Below are 17,576 nucleotides of genomic sequence, written 5' to 3'. Positions count from 1 at the left end.
CTTAACATGAATTCTGAGAGGGAAAGGAAGGCAAATATCCAACAGCCACAAAATACACATACTACAGAAAAACTCAGGTACAAGGTAAAGGAAAATAACTGTCATCCACAGAAAGGACTTCCAGCTGACTTGGAATTTAAACCAAGAGCCCACTGAGACACTATATTTGATTTTGAACAGAGCTCACTAGTAGGAGAGAAACAGCCAACTAAAACATTGTACGATAGCTGAGGAAATGGCTGTAAGAGCACTGGTTTCTTTTCCAGAAAACCCAAACAGACCCACATGGCAGCTCACATTCTTCTGTAATTCTAGCCTCTCCTCATCACTGTGAGCACTGCATACATGTGGTGCACAGAAACACATACAGGCAAAAACGCACACACACGTAAGATACAATAAAATATATATTAAAAACATTAAACCATGGGGACCTTAGTCCTCTTTCCCATCGTGCAAGATGGTGGGTTAAAAAGCCCAGAAGCCTGACACAAAGGAGAAGAAACCTATAGTCAAGAAGGCTGGTGGTGCTGGGCATGGAGGCACACGCTTTTAATCCCAGCACTCGGGAGGCAGAGGCAGGTGGATCGCCGTGAGTTCGAGGTCATCCTGGTCTACAATTCGAGTCCAGGACAGCCAAGGCTACACAAAGAAATCCTGTCCCACAAAAAAACAAAAAGCTGGTGGTGATGCTACTACTGCTGGTACAGCCAAGAAGGGGAGGCCCCACTGCAGCCGGAACCCTGTCCTGGTTAGAGGAGTTGGCAGGAGATCCCGATCTGCACCATATTCCAGAAAGGCCTTGTACAAAAAGAAACACTCAAAGACAGAGTCCAAGTTTGAAAAGAAGAAAAAGGAGAAAGTCCTTGTTACTGTCACAAAATCAGTCTGTGGCGACAAGAATGGTGGTACCCTGGTGGTGAAGGTTGGAAAAATGCCTAGGTATTATCCTACTGAAGACGTGCCTTGGAAGCTGATGAGGCATGGCAAAAGCCCTTCAGTCAGCACAAGAGAAAGCTACATGCCAGCATCACTCCTGGGACAGTCCTGACTCGATCATCCTCACTGGGTACCACAGGGGCAAGAGAGTGGTTTTCCTGAAGCAGCTGGGCAGTGGCTTCCTACTTGTGACTGGACCTCTTGCCCTCAACAGTCTTCCTCTGCACAGAATCCACCAGAAGCTTGTCATCTCTAGCTCTACAAAAGTTATATACAAACTTATATATATATATATATATATATATATATATATATATATATGTATCAGCGAGGTTTAAATCCCCAAACACCTGACTGACGCTTACTTCAAGAAGTAGCAGCTGCACAAGCCCAGGCACCAGGAGGGCGAGCTCTTTGACACAGGAGAAATATGAAATTACAGAGCAGCACAAGGCTGATGAGAAAACTGTGGACTCGCAGATTTTGCTGAAGAGTAAAGCTGTTCCTCAACTGCAGGACTACCTGTGATCTCAGTTCTCCCGGACACACAGGGTGTATCCTCACAAACTGGTGTTCTAAGTTGCTAAGGGTCTAATTAAACAACTTTGTACATTAAAAAAAAAAAAACCACAGGCTCCCCCCGTTTTGGTGAGTTACAGGCTAGTCCAGGCTATATAGCAGAATCTTATCTCAAACAAAATAACTAATTATTGGGGCTGGAGAGATGGCTCAGAGGTTAAGAGCACCGTCTGCTCTTCCAAAGGTCCTGAGTTCAATTCCCAGCAACCACACGGTGGCTCCCAACCATCTATAATGAGATCTGATGCCCTCTTCTGGCCTGCAGGTGTACACGCAGACAGAACACTATACATAATAATAAATAAATCTTTAAAAAAAACTAATTATTATAATAAATAAATAGATAGATGAAAGATAAGGTAGAAAAGCTAACATCGAATTTTGACCTCTATAGATGTCAGATATAAATACACACAAATGCATCCTAAAACAAAACCGAGAGAAATGTCCTATGCTGCAACCATACTCATCAAGTCACTATGAGTCAGTGATAAACCAGCCAGATGATTTTATGGTAAGATTTAGGTAGAAGCCAAGTCCTAATAGGTTAAATTCCTAAAAAGCAACTCTTCTCTCTTCTGTCATGGGATCCTCTTAAATGCAAGACAAGAGATAGTATATTACATTTTGAGCCTTTTAAAAACAGTCTACAAAGTGAGTGAGTTTCAGGCCAGCCAGGGCTACACTGTTTCAAATAGGAAAAAAAAAAAAAAAAAAAAGAAAATATATAAATGCATATCCATCATTTCAAGGTTCCTCTATTGGAACCACCAGAAATTTCAAAGCAAAAGACATCAGCAACAAGCCCAAAGCAGGAGGTAACTCTAGATGAAACTATTAAAGTGACTGCGAAGCTTTTGTGTGTGTGTTGGTACATATGTATTGTGTACAGCTAAGTGCAGAAATGAAAAAAAAAAAAAAAAGAATTAAGTGGTGGCGCACACCTTTAGTCCCAGCTCTTGGGAGGCAGAGGCAGGCAGATCGCTGTGAGCTCGAGGCCAACCTGGTCTACAAAGTGAATCCAGGACAGCCAAGGCTACACAGAGAAACCCTGTCTTGGGGGGAGAGGAGAAAAAAAAAGAAAGAAGGAAATGCACATGCCTGTGTGTGTGTGCGCAGAAGATAAAGCAGGACGTCAGGTGCCTTCATCTGTTGTTCTTCACCTTATTGCCTGTGTCCGCTGCACAATGCTGGAGTAGCACGCAAGTGCAGCCATACCTAGCTTTCTATACGGCTGCTGGAGATTTGACCTGAGATGCTCACGCTGCAGAGCAGGTGCTCTTACCCACTTACCTACTCCTCATGAAGCGTTTACATTCATTTGTTGTTTTAAAGGTTTCCCTGACCGGCCTGAAGCTCACTAAGTAGACCAGGCTGGCTCCTAACTCACAGAGATTGGCTTCCGTCGGTCTTCCAAGTGCGGGGGAATAAAGGCGCGAACCGCCACAGTCAGCCTTCCTGTGAACTTCCCAACACCAAGGAAACCCGCTATGAAGGAAGAGCTGCAGTCACCAGCTTGGTAACTGACTGCTAGCTCAAGCCTCTCCTACTTACATGGAGCAGTGGAAAGTGCCGACAGGGCTCTCGCGACGAATGCCTTCATATTCCTCATATATGCCCCGCTTCTGCCTGCTGTTCACGTAGTCTACCAACTCCTGGATGGTCATGGCATGGGGGCCTGGAACATGTACTGAGTCCCAGTCTAAGGCTGGAGGTAGGGAAAACAGGATGATCTCATCGAAGGGATCTGGGTGGCCGTTCACTTGAGGCAGGAACTGGAAATTCCAAGTGGCGAGGTCAATTCTGACGTACCCACCCAGATTTTCTGGAAGGCACTCCCTCGGCAGGTGCTGGGTAACTTCAGATGTCTTCACTATCTGAATCTGTAAGGACAGAAAGAGCTACGTTGAGTCCTGGGGCTGTGGGTGATAAAACATACAGACAAGAAAATCCTGACGTGCTTATATTAGTCTGGGAATCACATGAGACCGGCTGGAAACGCTGTGTTTGAAAAGAGGCAGAGTGAAGTGTATCTGCTTGGGATTAATATCCTATGACTTTCTCAGAGAACTAAGTTTGAATTCCCAGAATGTCTATCACATTCACTCCTGAAATGAGAGTCCAAGTTATCCCTCTTCTGAAGAGACAGTGAACAAAGGCTTCATCCAACTAACGAGGCTCTTCAGAACCACCTCTTGCCGGCGCTCTTCTTTTTGGAAGCTACGGATGCATATGGTAGCGGCTACTTTAGTCAATCTCAGACCAACTCAACCTATTCTAAGTCTCTTAGCTTATATTTTACTCACAGCTTGGTATAAATGTCCTCAAAGACAGACTTCTGTGAAAGAAAGACAAAGCCACCTAGAAATAGTAATCTAGGAAAAACACTAGATGAGTAACTACACACTTAAATAGAGCCATGCTAGGCCAAGACGGCCTAGTTAGCTCGCCTTAAAATCTTTGTAGCACAGGAATGCCATTGCTGGTGCCTCTTCGTGTTTATTTTTTTAAGTAAATAAGTGTGTGTGAATGTGTGAGTATGTATGTGACAGTAGGAGAGAGACAGAGTGAGAGAGAGAGAGAGAGAGAGAGAGAGAGAGAGTGTGAGTGTGTGTGTATGTGTACGTTTGTCTGAGTGTGAGATATGTATACCGCATGCAGATGATGGGAGGCCAGGAGAGGGCACTAGATCCCTGGAGTTGCAGTTATAGTTAGGAGCCAACCAACTTGGGTGCTAGGAACTTAACTTAGGTACACGCCCTTAACCCCTGAGGCACCTCTCCAGCATGCCACCATCAATCTCTTAAAAAGCTATCCCTTTTCAACCGGGCAGAGGTGGCGCACATCTTTAATCCCAGCACTCAAGAGGCAGAGGCAGGTGGATTGCTTTGAGTTCGTGGCCAGCCTGGTCTACAAAGGGCGTCCAGGCCAGCCAAGGCTACACAGAGAAACCCTGTCTCAAAAAAAAAAAAAAAAAAAAAAAGCTATCCCTTTTCCTCCTCTAGCTGTTAAAGGACCAACTCACAAGAGCTGGAGAGATATTAAAGACCCAGGTCAGTTACCGGCATCCACATGTCATAACTCCAGTTCTAAGGGATCTGATGCCCTCTGCTGGCTTCTGATGACACCAGGTACACATGTGATACACAGACATACAAGTAGGTAAAATACATGTAAAACCAAAACACCAGTTCTTAAAAACAAAAGGTTGCAGCTTATGCCCACCTCTTTTATGAAGCCTTGTCTTGAATGCTCAAGGTTATACTCTCCCCTCCATGCTCCCAAAGAGCCCAAGCCCTCTGCCATATGAACTCTGTGTTCTCTATCAGAACCATGAACTCCTCAAGGGTCAGGACTGTCATTCAGTGTTCAATCCCCAGGGCACAGGGTCTGGGTGTTAGGAAGTGTTCAACACATTTTAAGTTTGTGCATGCGTACGTAATTCCTAGAATTCAAACTCAAGAAAGCACTTCAGCAAACCACACCATCCAGAGACGGTTGCAAGTGCCAGTAATTCCAGGAGGAACAGGAGAATCACTGCAATTTCCTGACACTGCAATTCACTGCCTACATAATGAATACTAGAACAGGCACAGGGAGGCTGTCTCAAAAACAAAATAAAACAAAGCAAAACAAAATCAGCACATCAAAGAAAAACTACCTTAGAAGCCGCTGTCCTGATCTGAGTCATCGCTAAGCAGCTGCTTTAGCGTCAAATGTTACAAAGATTTGCATTGGTAATTTTACTTCATAATTTCATTACCATAAAAAGTTGATGATGCAAACCTCATCTTTATTTCTATTGTTTTATCTTAGTATTTTTTGAGGCAGGATCTCATGTTGTTCAAACTGGCTTCAACATCACTGTGTAGCTAAGAGTCTCCTGCCAGCGTTTCCCAGGTGCTGAGACAGTAGAAATGGATGCACTGTCGTGCTGTGCTCTCTAATGCTGGGATGCCACTCATTCCTTTCAAAAGCTACAGTCACTGACAGAGACAATAATCTTCCAGACATAAAACACTAAAGAGATTAATTATAGGAACAGAGTAATTGTGAACATTTTTAAATTGGAAGCAATGAGAAATTGTTTTAAGAAAAACCAAGCTGGATACAGTGGTGCATGCCTGTAATCCCAGCACTTGGGAGGCAGGAGCAGCAGATTTCTTTGAGTTCCAAGCCAGCTTGGTCTACAAAGCGAGTTCAGGACAGCCAAGGTTACACAGAGAAACCTGTCTTGGGGGAAAATAAAAATTTTTTAAAAGAAAGAAAGAAAAAGAGAAGGCTAGCTTGCCTTACCCTCTCCCGGACTTTGTCCTTCAAGAGCAGGCTGATGATAGAGTAGGGCACTCGGAACCAGATGGGCGCTCCTACGATCAGCACCTTCTTTAGTCGAGCTGGGAATGCTCCCTGTGGAGAAAATGTAGGAAGAGTTAAAGCCCAAGGGTACCTGTAACTGTTCAACCCAAAGCATGGGTTCTTTTCACTCTTCCTCATGCATAGTCAACAGAAAAACTTGGCAAATAGGTAGGTTAAAGGTGATTAAAAGAGCCGGGCAGTGGTGGCACACACCTTTAAACCCAGCAGTGGGGAGACAGAGGCAGGTGGGTCTCAGTGAGTTCGAGGCCAGCCTGGTTCCAGGACAGTGAGGGCTACCCAGAGAATGCCTGAAATTAGAAGGTAATCTACCTTTAAATGTAATGATGTTAAGTTCATGTTAACTATATAATTTAGGAGTCAAAATTATTCTTTTACTTTTTATTATTGGTGAGTGGGGGCATGTGCCACAGTATGCATATGAAGGGCAGTTTCTTCCTTTTGCCTTTATATGGATTTAGGTATTGAGCATACCTCACCATGCTTTTTCATGGCCAAGTGTCGTTATCCACTGAGTCATCTCATGGCTCTGATTTTTCTGTTTATGCCACACATATCACAAACCAGCACATATATATGCATCCTGCAAAAATTCAGCTTACTAAAAATTAGATTTTTAGCTGGGTGTGGTGGCATATGTCTTTAATCCCAGCACTCAGGAGGTAGAGGAAGACGGACCTCTGTGAATTTGAGGCCAGCATGGTCTACTAAGTCCAGAACAGTCAAGGCTGTTACACAGAGACTCTGTCTTGAAAAACCAAAACAAAAAATAAATAAATAAAATTTTAATAAACTGAGAACAAACATTTTGTTTATATCTTCATTTAGTTAAATATCTATTCATATATAATATTGTCTACTTTTAATCTTTTCTCATTTGCTTATTTATTAAACCAATATATGCAATCTAGGCTAGAGGTATATAACTCAGTGATAGTATATGTTTTGCATGCACAAGACCTAGGTTTGATACCCAACACCACAAAATACATATATACATACGTACGTACGTACGTACATACAATCTAGTGTGTACAAGTACAAACGAGGTCTTAGAAAAGGAAATTGCATAAATTACTCTTAGAAGGGAAAAATGAGATAATGCTAGTTATACAAGACATAAAAATGGCATATCACTGTTAAGCCACAGTGGCTGTTTCATTCCACTTTTTAACATTCCAGCCTTTCTCAGGAGCAGGGTTACCACATAATAAGAAAACAGGGGCTGGAGGGATGGCTCAATCAGTAAAGTACGTACCACACACGCGTAAGGAGGAGCTGAGTTCCACCTCCAGCATGCACATTAAGAGCCCAAGCATGTCAGACCAGCACAAGGAAGACAGAGATGGATCCTGGACTCGCTGACCAGCAGCCCCACCTAGTAACCAGTGAGCCCCGAGGTCCTGGGGAAGACCCTATCTCATAGGCAAGGTGTGCAGGTCCTAAGAACGGTACCCAAGGTTGATCCCTGGCCTTTACGTATACACACACGAGCACCTGCACACACATGAAGGCATACAACCTAAGTAAGTAAGTAAATAGTTATCAGTAATTGGCTAAAAAGAAATGGGGTGGGGCAAGTGTAGATTTTTTTTCTTTTTCTTTTCTTCTTCTTCTTCTTTTTTTTTAATTTTTCCGAGACAGAGTTTCTTTGTGTAGCCTTGGTTGTCTTGGACTCACTTTGTAGACCAGGCTGGCCTCGAACTTAGAGATCTACCTGCCTTTGCCTCCCAAGTGCTGCGATTAAAGGCGTGCACCACCATGCCTGGCTTCAAGTGCAGATTTTTTACAAATCTCCTACCCTAATTTTTTTTCCACTTTGAATAAACTAACATCAATTTCACTTGTTACTCTCTGTTCTTTCCAGTTAATCTTGGTTCTGCTAAATTAGAGAAACTGACACACACTCCCTTAGACAGAACACAAAATATCCGCAACATTCTCCAAAGGCTCCTTCATTCAGACTTAAAAACTATTTTTTATCCCTTCCTTCGAAAATGCAAGAATTAAAAAAAAAGATTTTATTTATTTATTATTATGTATACAGTGCTCTGCCTGCATGTACATCTGCAGACCAGAAGAGGGCATCATATCACATTATAGATGGTTATGAGCCACTATATGGTTGCTGGGAATTGAACTCAAGATCTCTGGAAGAGCATACAGTGCTCTGAACCTCTGAGCCATCTCTCTAGCCCAAGATGCAAGAATTTATTTCAATACCTAAATACCCAAAACCCCTTTAACTACCTGATCAATTTAGAGAAATACCTTTATTTCAATAAAATGATGGCTTACAGAAATCACCACACTACATCTTCATCACAGCAAAAAGATAAGAGAGCCAGACACAATCCACGTAAACAACTATACTGTACCAGCATTGGGTCTGTAGGGTCTGGTTTACACAGCAAGTGCTAGGCAAGCCTATACTATGTAGGAACCCTGTCTCACAGTAAGATTAAACAGAGAAAAGAGGTTACCTTATAGAGTCTTAGAAAGCCTGCTCATTAATAGTGTCTTTAGAAAGGCATCTTCCATTATATAGTCTTTGGGGTGGGGGGTTCGAGACAGGGTTTGTCTGTGTAGCCTTACCTGTCCTGAACTCACTTTATAGACCAGGCTGGCCTTGAACTCATAGAGTTCCACCTACCTCTGCCTCCCGAGTGTTGGGATTAAAGGCATGTGCCATCACTGCCTGGCTATCTATTTTTTTTTTTTTTTTTATATGCATTGGTGTGAGTCTTGCATCCCCTGGAACTGTAGTTACAGATAGTTGTGTGCAGCCAGTGCTCTTAACCACTGATCCATCTCTCCAGGCCCCATTATATAGTCTTTAAAATGTACATATACCCTTTAATCAATTCAACTTCTGAAAAGCTATCCTTGAAACACAACTGCCTTTTTTTTTTTTTTTTCCTTTTGAGGAAAGGGTCTCACTATGTTGTCCTGGCTGGCCTGAAACTTGCTATGTAGGCCAAGGTGGCCTTGACCCATAGAGATCCACCCGTCTCTGCCCACCTTCCCCCATCCTCCCCTCCCCTCCCCTAGGTGCTAGGACATCTGGCCCAAATACTCAGTTTTGTTTTGTTTTAGCTAAGTTGAAGGCAGGGTTTTATAGATAGGCCCCTGGACTGGTCAGGTGCTCATACGTCGCACACGCGGGTCCTAAACTGACAGCAGTCCTCCTGCCTTGGCTTCCCAGGTGCTAGTGTTATAACCTCATTGCAACACACTTCAAATGCCAAGTGCATGCGCTACCACTGAGCACATGCCGGCTCCAGCTCCTGAACATTTACGGTCATTTGTATATATTTTTTAAAAGATTTATTTATTATTTATACAGTATCCTGCCCACACGTGTGCCTGCCCACCACAAGAAGGCACCAGATCTCATTACAGATGGTTGTAAGCTACCATGTGGTTGCTGGGAATTGAATTCGGGACCTTTGAAAGAGAAGACGGTGCTCTTAAACCTCTGAGCCATCTCTCCAGCCCCAATTGTATATTTTTATTCTTGCTTTCTGAGACAAAGAATCTGAGTATGTAATCTAAAATAGCCTTGAATGCATATTCGTCCTTAAGATGAATGCTGACATTATGGGCATGTGCCACCATAACTGACGTGCACAATCTATTTTATGCCATCCAATCAATCTTCTCCAGTAATGTTAAATAGTTTTACATGACAATGCAGGGGTTTTTTGGTGGAGGTATTACTGTTTGTGATATGATGTCCTATAGCCCATTCTAGTGGTTCGAATGAGAATGTGTAGGCACAAGGTTACTGTGCAGTTTGCATGCTGATTTCTATGCCCCTCATGTCTGGTTGCAAGCATTGCGCTCAGAATTTACTGTCTAAATGCTGCATAAACTCTGCTCCCCAACTGTCCCCTTATTGTGCCAATAATGCAGCTTACAGCCCATCCATGAGCAGGGAAGAGACTAGGGCTGGACTTCCTGCCAACCAGGGGAGGAGTACTCAGGAAAGGAAGGAGATTCAGCCATGGGAGACGTCCAGGGACGATCAGGAGGAAGGAGCTGGAGCAGAAAAAAGCTACAAAGTGAAAGTATCTCTAGAACATTTGCTGAGATTAAGACAAAATAGTTGGTTAAGAACAGACTTAAATTGCTCAAGATCGTGTTGTGAAGCCCAGCAATATAAGAGTATCAGTTATTTGTTAAGAGAGAAACAAACATAGTTTTATAAAAGTAATATCAACAACAACAACAACAAAAAAAACCTAACATCAACAAACAATGGCCCCCATAGGCTCATATATTTGAATACTTGGTCCCAACTTGGTGGAACTGTTTAGGAAGGGTTAGGAAGTGTGGCATTACCAGAGAAGGTGCACCTTCTAAAGGCAAACTTTGAAGTTTCAAAAGACTGGTACCATTCCCAGCATGCGGATCAAGATAGGAACTCTCAGATGGTAATACCGCCAGGATTGTGCTCCACCATTATGGACTCTAACCCTCTGAAACCATAAGCCCAATTAAACACTTTGTCTTATACACTGCCTTGGTCATGGTGTTGTCTAACCAACAGAAGAGTAACCTATGCTGTCATAGGACCAGCCATGTTCTAAGGCCTTCTAATCCTTCTAGCCCTCCTGCCTCCACCTCCTGACGGTAGGCACCTGGAACCAAATGCAGGGCCCTCTTAATGCTAAGAAGTATTGCACCAGCTGGACTATATCCTCAGCTCTACCTCATTATCTTTTAAAATACAAAAAGCAAAATAACTTTGTGGCTGGGGGAAAATGGCTAAGTTGGTAAGGTGCTTGCCTCACATGCACAAGGATTTGAATTTAATATCTAGAACGAATGTAAAATTGCTAAGTGTGGTGAATGCATTTGTAAGATCCCTTAGGCATCTTAGCCAGCCAATCTAGCCTAATTGGTGAACTACAGGCTGATGACAAACTTTATCTCAAAAAAGTGATACCATGCCTTACAACCTTACCTTCAATAAGTTTGGGACTTTCTTGCCTAAGATTGTCTGCGGGCCTCTCTAGATACAGGGACACAAATGCACCTGTACACACACAAGCACATGCATGCACATACATACATGTACACATACATTTACAAAATAAGCCACTAGGCCTAAGATTTAGGGATATATAAGGAACTATGAGGCAATGTGTATAGGACTTTTATACATCTACATATGTGCATAATTCTACATGAATATAAATAGACCAAATAAACTTACATGCACTAAGGTGAAACGCAGAACACATTTCATCCAACACATTACTAAAAAGTCACTGGCTAGATGGTATTGAGCACAGTTGTCAAATAAAGGGTAGGCCTTTATTAATTACTTTTCCACAAAACTCAGGAAAAGGGACATTTTTATGACTAAGAATTTGTCTGTGATTTTTTCAGTTTTATTTCCTTCTTAGTTTATTTGTTGTTTTACTGTGAAAAGATTTCACTCCATATGTAGCTCAGGCTGGTCTGCATCTTCCTTTGTAGCTAAGGCTGAAGTAAAATTTACTATGTAGTTGAGTCAGGCCTCAAATCCATGGCATTTCTCTTGCATTTGCTTCCCAAGTGCTTGGATCTCATGTAAGAGCCACTAGGCCATCTCAAAGCTTTCAATTTGACTTTTTTTTTTTCCCCCAGGACAGGGTGTCTCTGTGTAGTCTTGGCTGTCCTGGAGTCACTTTGTAGAGCAGGCTGGCCTCGAACTCACAGCGATCCGCCTGCCTCTGCCTCCCATGTGCTGGGATTAAAGGCGTGCGCCACCACGCCTGGCTCAACTTGACTTTTAAGACCACTTCTAGTCTAAGGAAGCAGATATTGGTTATTGTGTATAAGTGACCTTTAAAACTGAATATCTGAAGTTAACATTTTTCTAAATATTTTCCCAAAGAATTCAAAAAAGGGGGAGGGGGGCTGGAGAGATGGCTCAGAGCTTAAGAGCACCAGCTACTCTTTCAAAGATCCTGAGTTCAATTCCCAGCAACCACACGGTGGCTCACAACCATCTATGAGATCTGGTGCCCTCTTCTGGTGTGCCAGCATACATACAGGTGAAACACTGCACACATAATAAATAAATTAAAAAAAAAAACAAAAAAACAAAAAAACAGAATACTTAGAAGGACTCCCCTTTACAACCTTACCTTCAACAGGTTTAGGACTTTCTTGCCAAGATCTAGCTCGAAGTTGGCATAATTAGACCCACACATGTCATAGATGAACACCAGTCCATTCCTTTGAGTTTCAAAGCTGTAAACCAATCATTAAACAAAGCATTTAATTCAATACAAAGGCCTCATTCAAAGCTAAGCCAGATCCTTACGTGCTTTTAATTTGCACACTCAAAATTTATTAGAAATATTATTATCCTCCTCCGTGCTCTGTGTGTGTGTATGTGTGTGTGTGTGTGTGTGTGTGTGTGTGTGTATGTGTGTGTGTGTAGTCTGCCACAGTAAGTGTGGGAATCAGAAGAAAATTTTCAGGTGTCAGTTCCATCTATTCCTTACACCATGAGATCCAGAGCTGTAGAGCACGTCCTCAGGTTAGTAAACCCTGTATTTTCAGAGACCAAGTCATCCTGTCAGTCCATACCTAAGTTATTTGATTAAACTATTTCTACATAAAAAAGTTTTCACACTTATTTGTGGTAGTTTTTCCAAAGAAGGTTTCATGGCACTCAGGCTGGCTCTGAACTCACTATGAAACTCAGCTCGGCCTCAAACTCAAGACAATCCTCCTGACTCTTCCTTCTTAGTGTTAGGATTATAGGTATGAGCCACCTCAAGGTGCATATTTTGTGTCCGTGTCTTTGCATCCCCTCCTGTAAAACCCAGACCATTTTATGTCTATAAAACCTAAGAGGAAGCATTGCCTCAAGAGTTAACATTAAAATAATCTCAAATTCTTGCCAATTATGAATTACAAATTTCAGTTCAAGTATGTAAGTTTAAAATTGGTTGTGTGTCTAATATTATATTCCTTAATTTCAGTGAATTAGTTTTATAGGAAAAAAACTTTAATTTTAAAATGCACAGAATTTTTTTCAGGCAGAATTCATTTCTACTGGCCCCTACATCATTGCTATTAATCTTGACTCCTTTTTTTAAAAAAGATTTATTTTATTTATTGCATATGAGTGCTTTATCTGCAGAAGAGGGTATCAGATTACATTATAGATGGTTGTGAGCCACCATGTGGTTGCTGGGAATTGAACTCAGGACCTCTGGAAGAGCAGGCGGCACTCTTAACCACTGAGCCATCCCTCCATCCCCTTGACTCCTTTTTATAACCCCAGAGAGACTATTGTTCACTAAGAGCAAAGATGCTGTCAGCCCAGCATGGTGGCACATGCCTTTCATCTCAGCATTCGAGAGGCAGAGGCAGGCAGATCGCTGTGAGTTCAAGGCCAGCCTGGTCTACAAAGTGAGTCCAGGACAACGAAGGCTACACAGAGAAACGCTGTCTCAAAAAAACGGGGAAAAAAAAAGTAACAACTGAGACAGTAACTAGTTAACTATTCAGAGAGCCCCACCTCAGACAATCTCTTGGCTGCTCTCAATTTGTAAATCCATAATCTAGGCCAGGCAAAGCTTTATGAAACCCATCTCAAAACAAACAAAACAAGCCAGGCAGACCATTGCCTTTTATCCCACATTGGAGAGGCAGAAGCAGGATACTCTGAGTTCAAGGCCAGCATGGTCTACCAAGCATGTTCCAGGGCTGGACAACCAGAGAAAAACCAAACCAAAAAAACTCTTTATGTAGCTGAAGCTAGCCTTAAATCCACGATACCACCACCTTAGTCTTCTTTTTTTCTTTTTTCTTTTTCCTTTGGTTTTTCAAGACAGAGCTTCTCTGTATAGCCTTGGTTTTCCTAGACTCGCTTTGTAGATCAGGCTGGCCTTGAACTCACAGCGATCCGCCTGCCTCTGCCTCCCGAGTACTGGGATTAAAGGCGTGCGCCACCACGCCCGGCTCCACCTTAGTCTCTAAGATACTAAACTTTGTGTGACCCAATAGGCTGTGCTCAGGGTCTGTTGTTGCTATTTTGTTTCTTGTTTGTTTGTTTGTTTTGTTTTGTTTTGTTTGAGACAGAGTCTCTCCTCAAAGCCTAAGCTGGCTTCAAAATCAAAGCATCTTCCTGCCACCCACTAAATGCCAAGATTACAAGTATAATGGGTCAAGATAAGTGGGGTTTTTTTTTTGTTATGTATGAGTGTTTGGCCTCCATATACGTATGTGCACCACATGTCTGGTAACCAGAGGTCAGAGAGTATCGGGTCCCCTGAAATTGGAGCTACCAATGGTTGTGAGCCACTAGGTAGGTGCTGGGAATAGAAACCCAGTCCTCTGAAAGAGTAGCTAGTACTCTTAACTCTTGAGCTATCTCTGGCACCCTGGTCACCCACCCCGCCTTTTCTGAGGCAAAGAATTACCACATAGCTCCAGATAGCCTGGAATTCACTATTTAGACCAAACTAGCATCAAATCACACAGCCCCACTTTCCTGTACCTCCAGAATGCTAGGACTAAAGGCATGTGATTTACTTATTTGTGTAGCTCTGGGTATTAAACACAGGGCAATAGGCAAACTGTCTACCACTAAGCCACAAAACCCCAACTCCCAGATCTGTTTGTTTGGTTTGATTTTTTGTTTGTTTGTTTGGTTGGTTGGTTTTTAATTTTTGGTTTTTCGAGACAGGATATCTCTACGTAGCCTTGGCTGTCCTGGACTCCTTTTGTAGACCAGGCTGGCCTCGAATTTATAGGGATCTACCTGCTTCTGCCTCCCTAGTGCTGGGATTAAAGGCGTGCACCACAATGCCCGGCTTGTCTTAGTTTTTATCAAGAGAGATTCTCTCTATGTGGCCTTGGCTGGCCTGAAATATATTATGTAGACCAGGCAATCCAGGGTCTCCTAGGAATGGAGTTATAGATGGTTATAAGCTACCATGTGGGTGCTGAGAATCAAGCCTGGGCCCCCTAGAAGAACATCCAGTGCTATTAATTTCTGAGCCATTTCTCTAGCCCTCAGAGAGTGTTTATTTGCTTTTGTTGGGTATCTTATTTGTCTTTTGTTTTCTTTTTTTTTCTTTGTTTTTTTAAATACTTTTATTTTATTACATGTGTATAAAACAAACTACATACAGCAGGGTGAACCATGTGACAATCATGAGAATAATGAGTTCTATACATGTTACATTCATAGTGACTTGGCCATCTGCGTTCGTCTCATTTGAAGTAAGTGTTTTTCCTGTCTTCTTGGGTTTAAATTTCTGAATGAGATTCAATATTTATCCTATCTCAACTCTAATAGCTTAACTTCTTTATCTTGATCTAAAACGATCTTGTCCCCTAACCAACTAAGCATGGTTGTAGAACTATGCTATCTTGTCTTCATTGCCCCTCAGAGACTTGAGAAGGAATAAAACTTAAATTCCTGAGTGAACCAGTAGTGTGGATTAGCAGCTTCCAAAATGTACAAATTGACTTAAGACAGTTTACTGCCTGACCAGTCACCCAAAATACTTTATAATGTTGGAGCCTCATCTTCAGCTTTCTGGCCTAATATCTCTCAGACTTGTTTGCAGGGCGTCTTTTGTTTTCGAGACAGGATTTCTCTGTGTAGCCCTGGCTGTCCTGGACCTTGAACTGTAGACCAGGCTGGCCTTAAACTCAGAGATTCACTTGCCTCTGCCTCCAAAGTGGTGAGTGGTGAGCGCTGAGATTAAAAGTGTGTGCCACCATTGCCTGGCCCCCAGAGCATTTTAACATGAACAGAACTAACACAAAGATGACCTAGGCCTCGTGACCTAGGCCTGTAATTTCTGCTATTTGAGATGTTGAGGCAGGAAAATACTAAATTCCTGAGCTATGGAATGATTTCAAGCCCAGCCTGGGTAACTAAGTTGGGCTGCATCTCAAAGTTAAAAGTTTAAAAAAAAAAGAGAGAAATAAGGATATAGGCTAATGGTTAAGAGTTTGTGCTCTATATTAGCATGTGGAGGTCTTATATTAACACACACACACAACACACACACACAAACACACACACACACACACGGAATCAAAAGAGTGCCTTTCTCCCTTACTCTCTTCAAATAAATCATTCTAAGTGTATTAACAACTATTATGAATTGTCTTTCTCAGCTTCTATTAATCCTCAAGTAGGCAAGGTGATGCAAACAAAGAGCATCCAGCACCCCGATGATACCAGAAACACACACATTCTTAAAAACATGAGTTGTGGCTGGTGGTGTGTGCCTTTCTTTAATCCCAGCACTCGGGAGGCAAAGGCACAGAGATTGCTGTGAGTTCAGGCCAGCCTGGTCTACAAAGTGAGTCCAGGACAGCCAGGGCTACACAGAGAAACCCTGTCTCAAAAAGAAAAAAAGAAAAAAAGAACCAAAAACCAAAACAAAACAAAAACATAAAAGCAAAAAATAAGACAGACAGACAGACAGACAAACAAACAAAAACCATGATTGTTTTTTACTCATAGACTGTCCAGGCTCTATCCTAGGGCCATGGTGAGAGCACTTCTAAGTTTAATCAATTCAAAAACTGTCACTTTCCTAAATGAGGTGGATACCCACAAAATAATCTTACTGCTTACCTATCCACAGCTCTGTCCAGCAAGTAAAACAAGGCCTGGAGTACCACATGTTGGACAGACTTGTGAGGATGATGTAATCTGGCAGTGAAAAGGGCAATGGAGGCTCCCGTTGGGTCTCGAACATTCTATAGCAAATAAATCAGGAAATAATGAGAAAAAAAATCACAGCAGTCTTTTAGACTTATTATCTGGGATAAAGGTTTGACACATGAAGAGAGCAGCTACTAACAGAACTTCCTTGATTTGTATCCATCCTTCCAAAAAGTGAGAACTGTTATCATTACCCTACACCTGATTCTCTCGGCATTCCAATGAGCCATATGTGGCTTTAAAAAGAAAAAAAAAAAAAGGCACATTTTCTTCAACTGCAGAAGAATCAAAGGTTGATTCTACACTGGCTTTGTAACTAATTTCCAAGGCATGATGGAGAGAAAAAGATCAAAATAATGGTTCCCATTAAACATATTATCACATATTTATCTGAGAGACCAAGAGATCTCTAATAAGTGAAGAGTTTGCACTAAGTAAGTAAGGATGTGTTCTGACACATTATCTACACTTCCCAAGATGCTGAACAAAAACTCTGATGGATCAATGAAGAAAAAAATTTTAAGTCTCACTCAATAATTCGACTATTATTAATGTCTAATCATTTTAATCAGCAATAACCCAATTTTTATTCAAATAATTTAGTGGCAAAATGTGTTGATTAGGAATGTAGACACAAAAATCTAACTAGGACAACAGCTACAATTGGATGTAACAAACCCAAGACAGGTTCTAAAGACTCACCAAGATGGTAAACTTCCCACTGAGGATCTCAGAACGGAGAGGTTCCTCATGAGGCTTCAGTTTCACGATGCCTTCCTTTCTTCTTGTTTCCTAAAAAGGAAACAATAAAGAGATGAACTAATATGAAAATACAACATATCCAGAACAACCTTATGTAGCCATCTCAGAGCTAAGATACATAGAAATCAACTAAACAAACTGTGAATTCCTTTGTACCATGCCTTAGCATCCAAGGCAGCTAACTGTTGCCAAAATTCCTGTCCACAGCTACCTTATCAGA

The 17,576-nt window shown here is 42.0% G+C and overlaps 1 protein-coding gene and 1 pseudogene across 2 annotated transcripts in view; one reads left to right on the top strand and one right to left on the bottom strand.

Moving 5' to 3' along the window:
* The window catches only part of Ptpn9 (protein tyrosine phosphatase non-receptor type 9), an 83,005-nt gene that overhangs the window by 30,410 nt on the left and 35,019 nt on the right, over nt 1-17,576 (bottom strand). For both annotated transcript variants that reach the window (XM_051156517.1, XM_051156516.1), the window contains exons 3-7: nt 17,297-17,386; nt 16,505-16,629; nt 12,033-12,138; nt 5,815-5,925; nt 3,073-3,401 (exon numbers count right to left, since the gene is read on the bottom strand). In XM_051156517.1, coding sequence (XP_051012474.1) covers nt 3,073-3,401; nt 5,815-5,925; nt 12,033-12,138; nt 16,505-16,629; nt 17,297-17,386 — 761 coding nt within the window. The remainder of the gene's footprint in view (nt 1-3,072; nt 3,402-5,814; nt 5,926-12,032; nt 12,139-16,504; nt 16,630-17,296; nt 17,387-17,576) is intronic.
* Nucleotides 461-1,518, top strand: LOC127198527 (60S ribosomal protein L6-like; annotated as a pseudogene).

The sequence above is a fragment of the Acomys russatus genome, chromosome 14 (assembly GCF_903995435.1).
Source record: "Acomys russatus chromosome 14, mAcoRus1.1, whole genome shotgun sequence".
NCBI lineage: Eukaryota > Metazoa > Chordata > Mammalia > Rodentia > Muridae > Acomys > Acomys russatus.
This window is presented reverse-complemented; position numbering and strand designations above follow the sequence as displayed.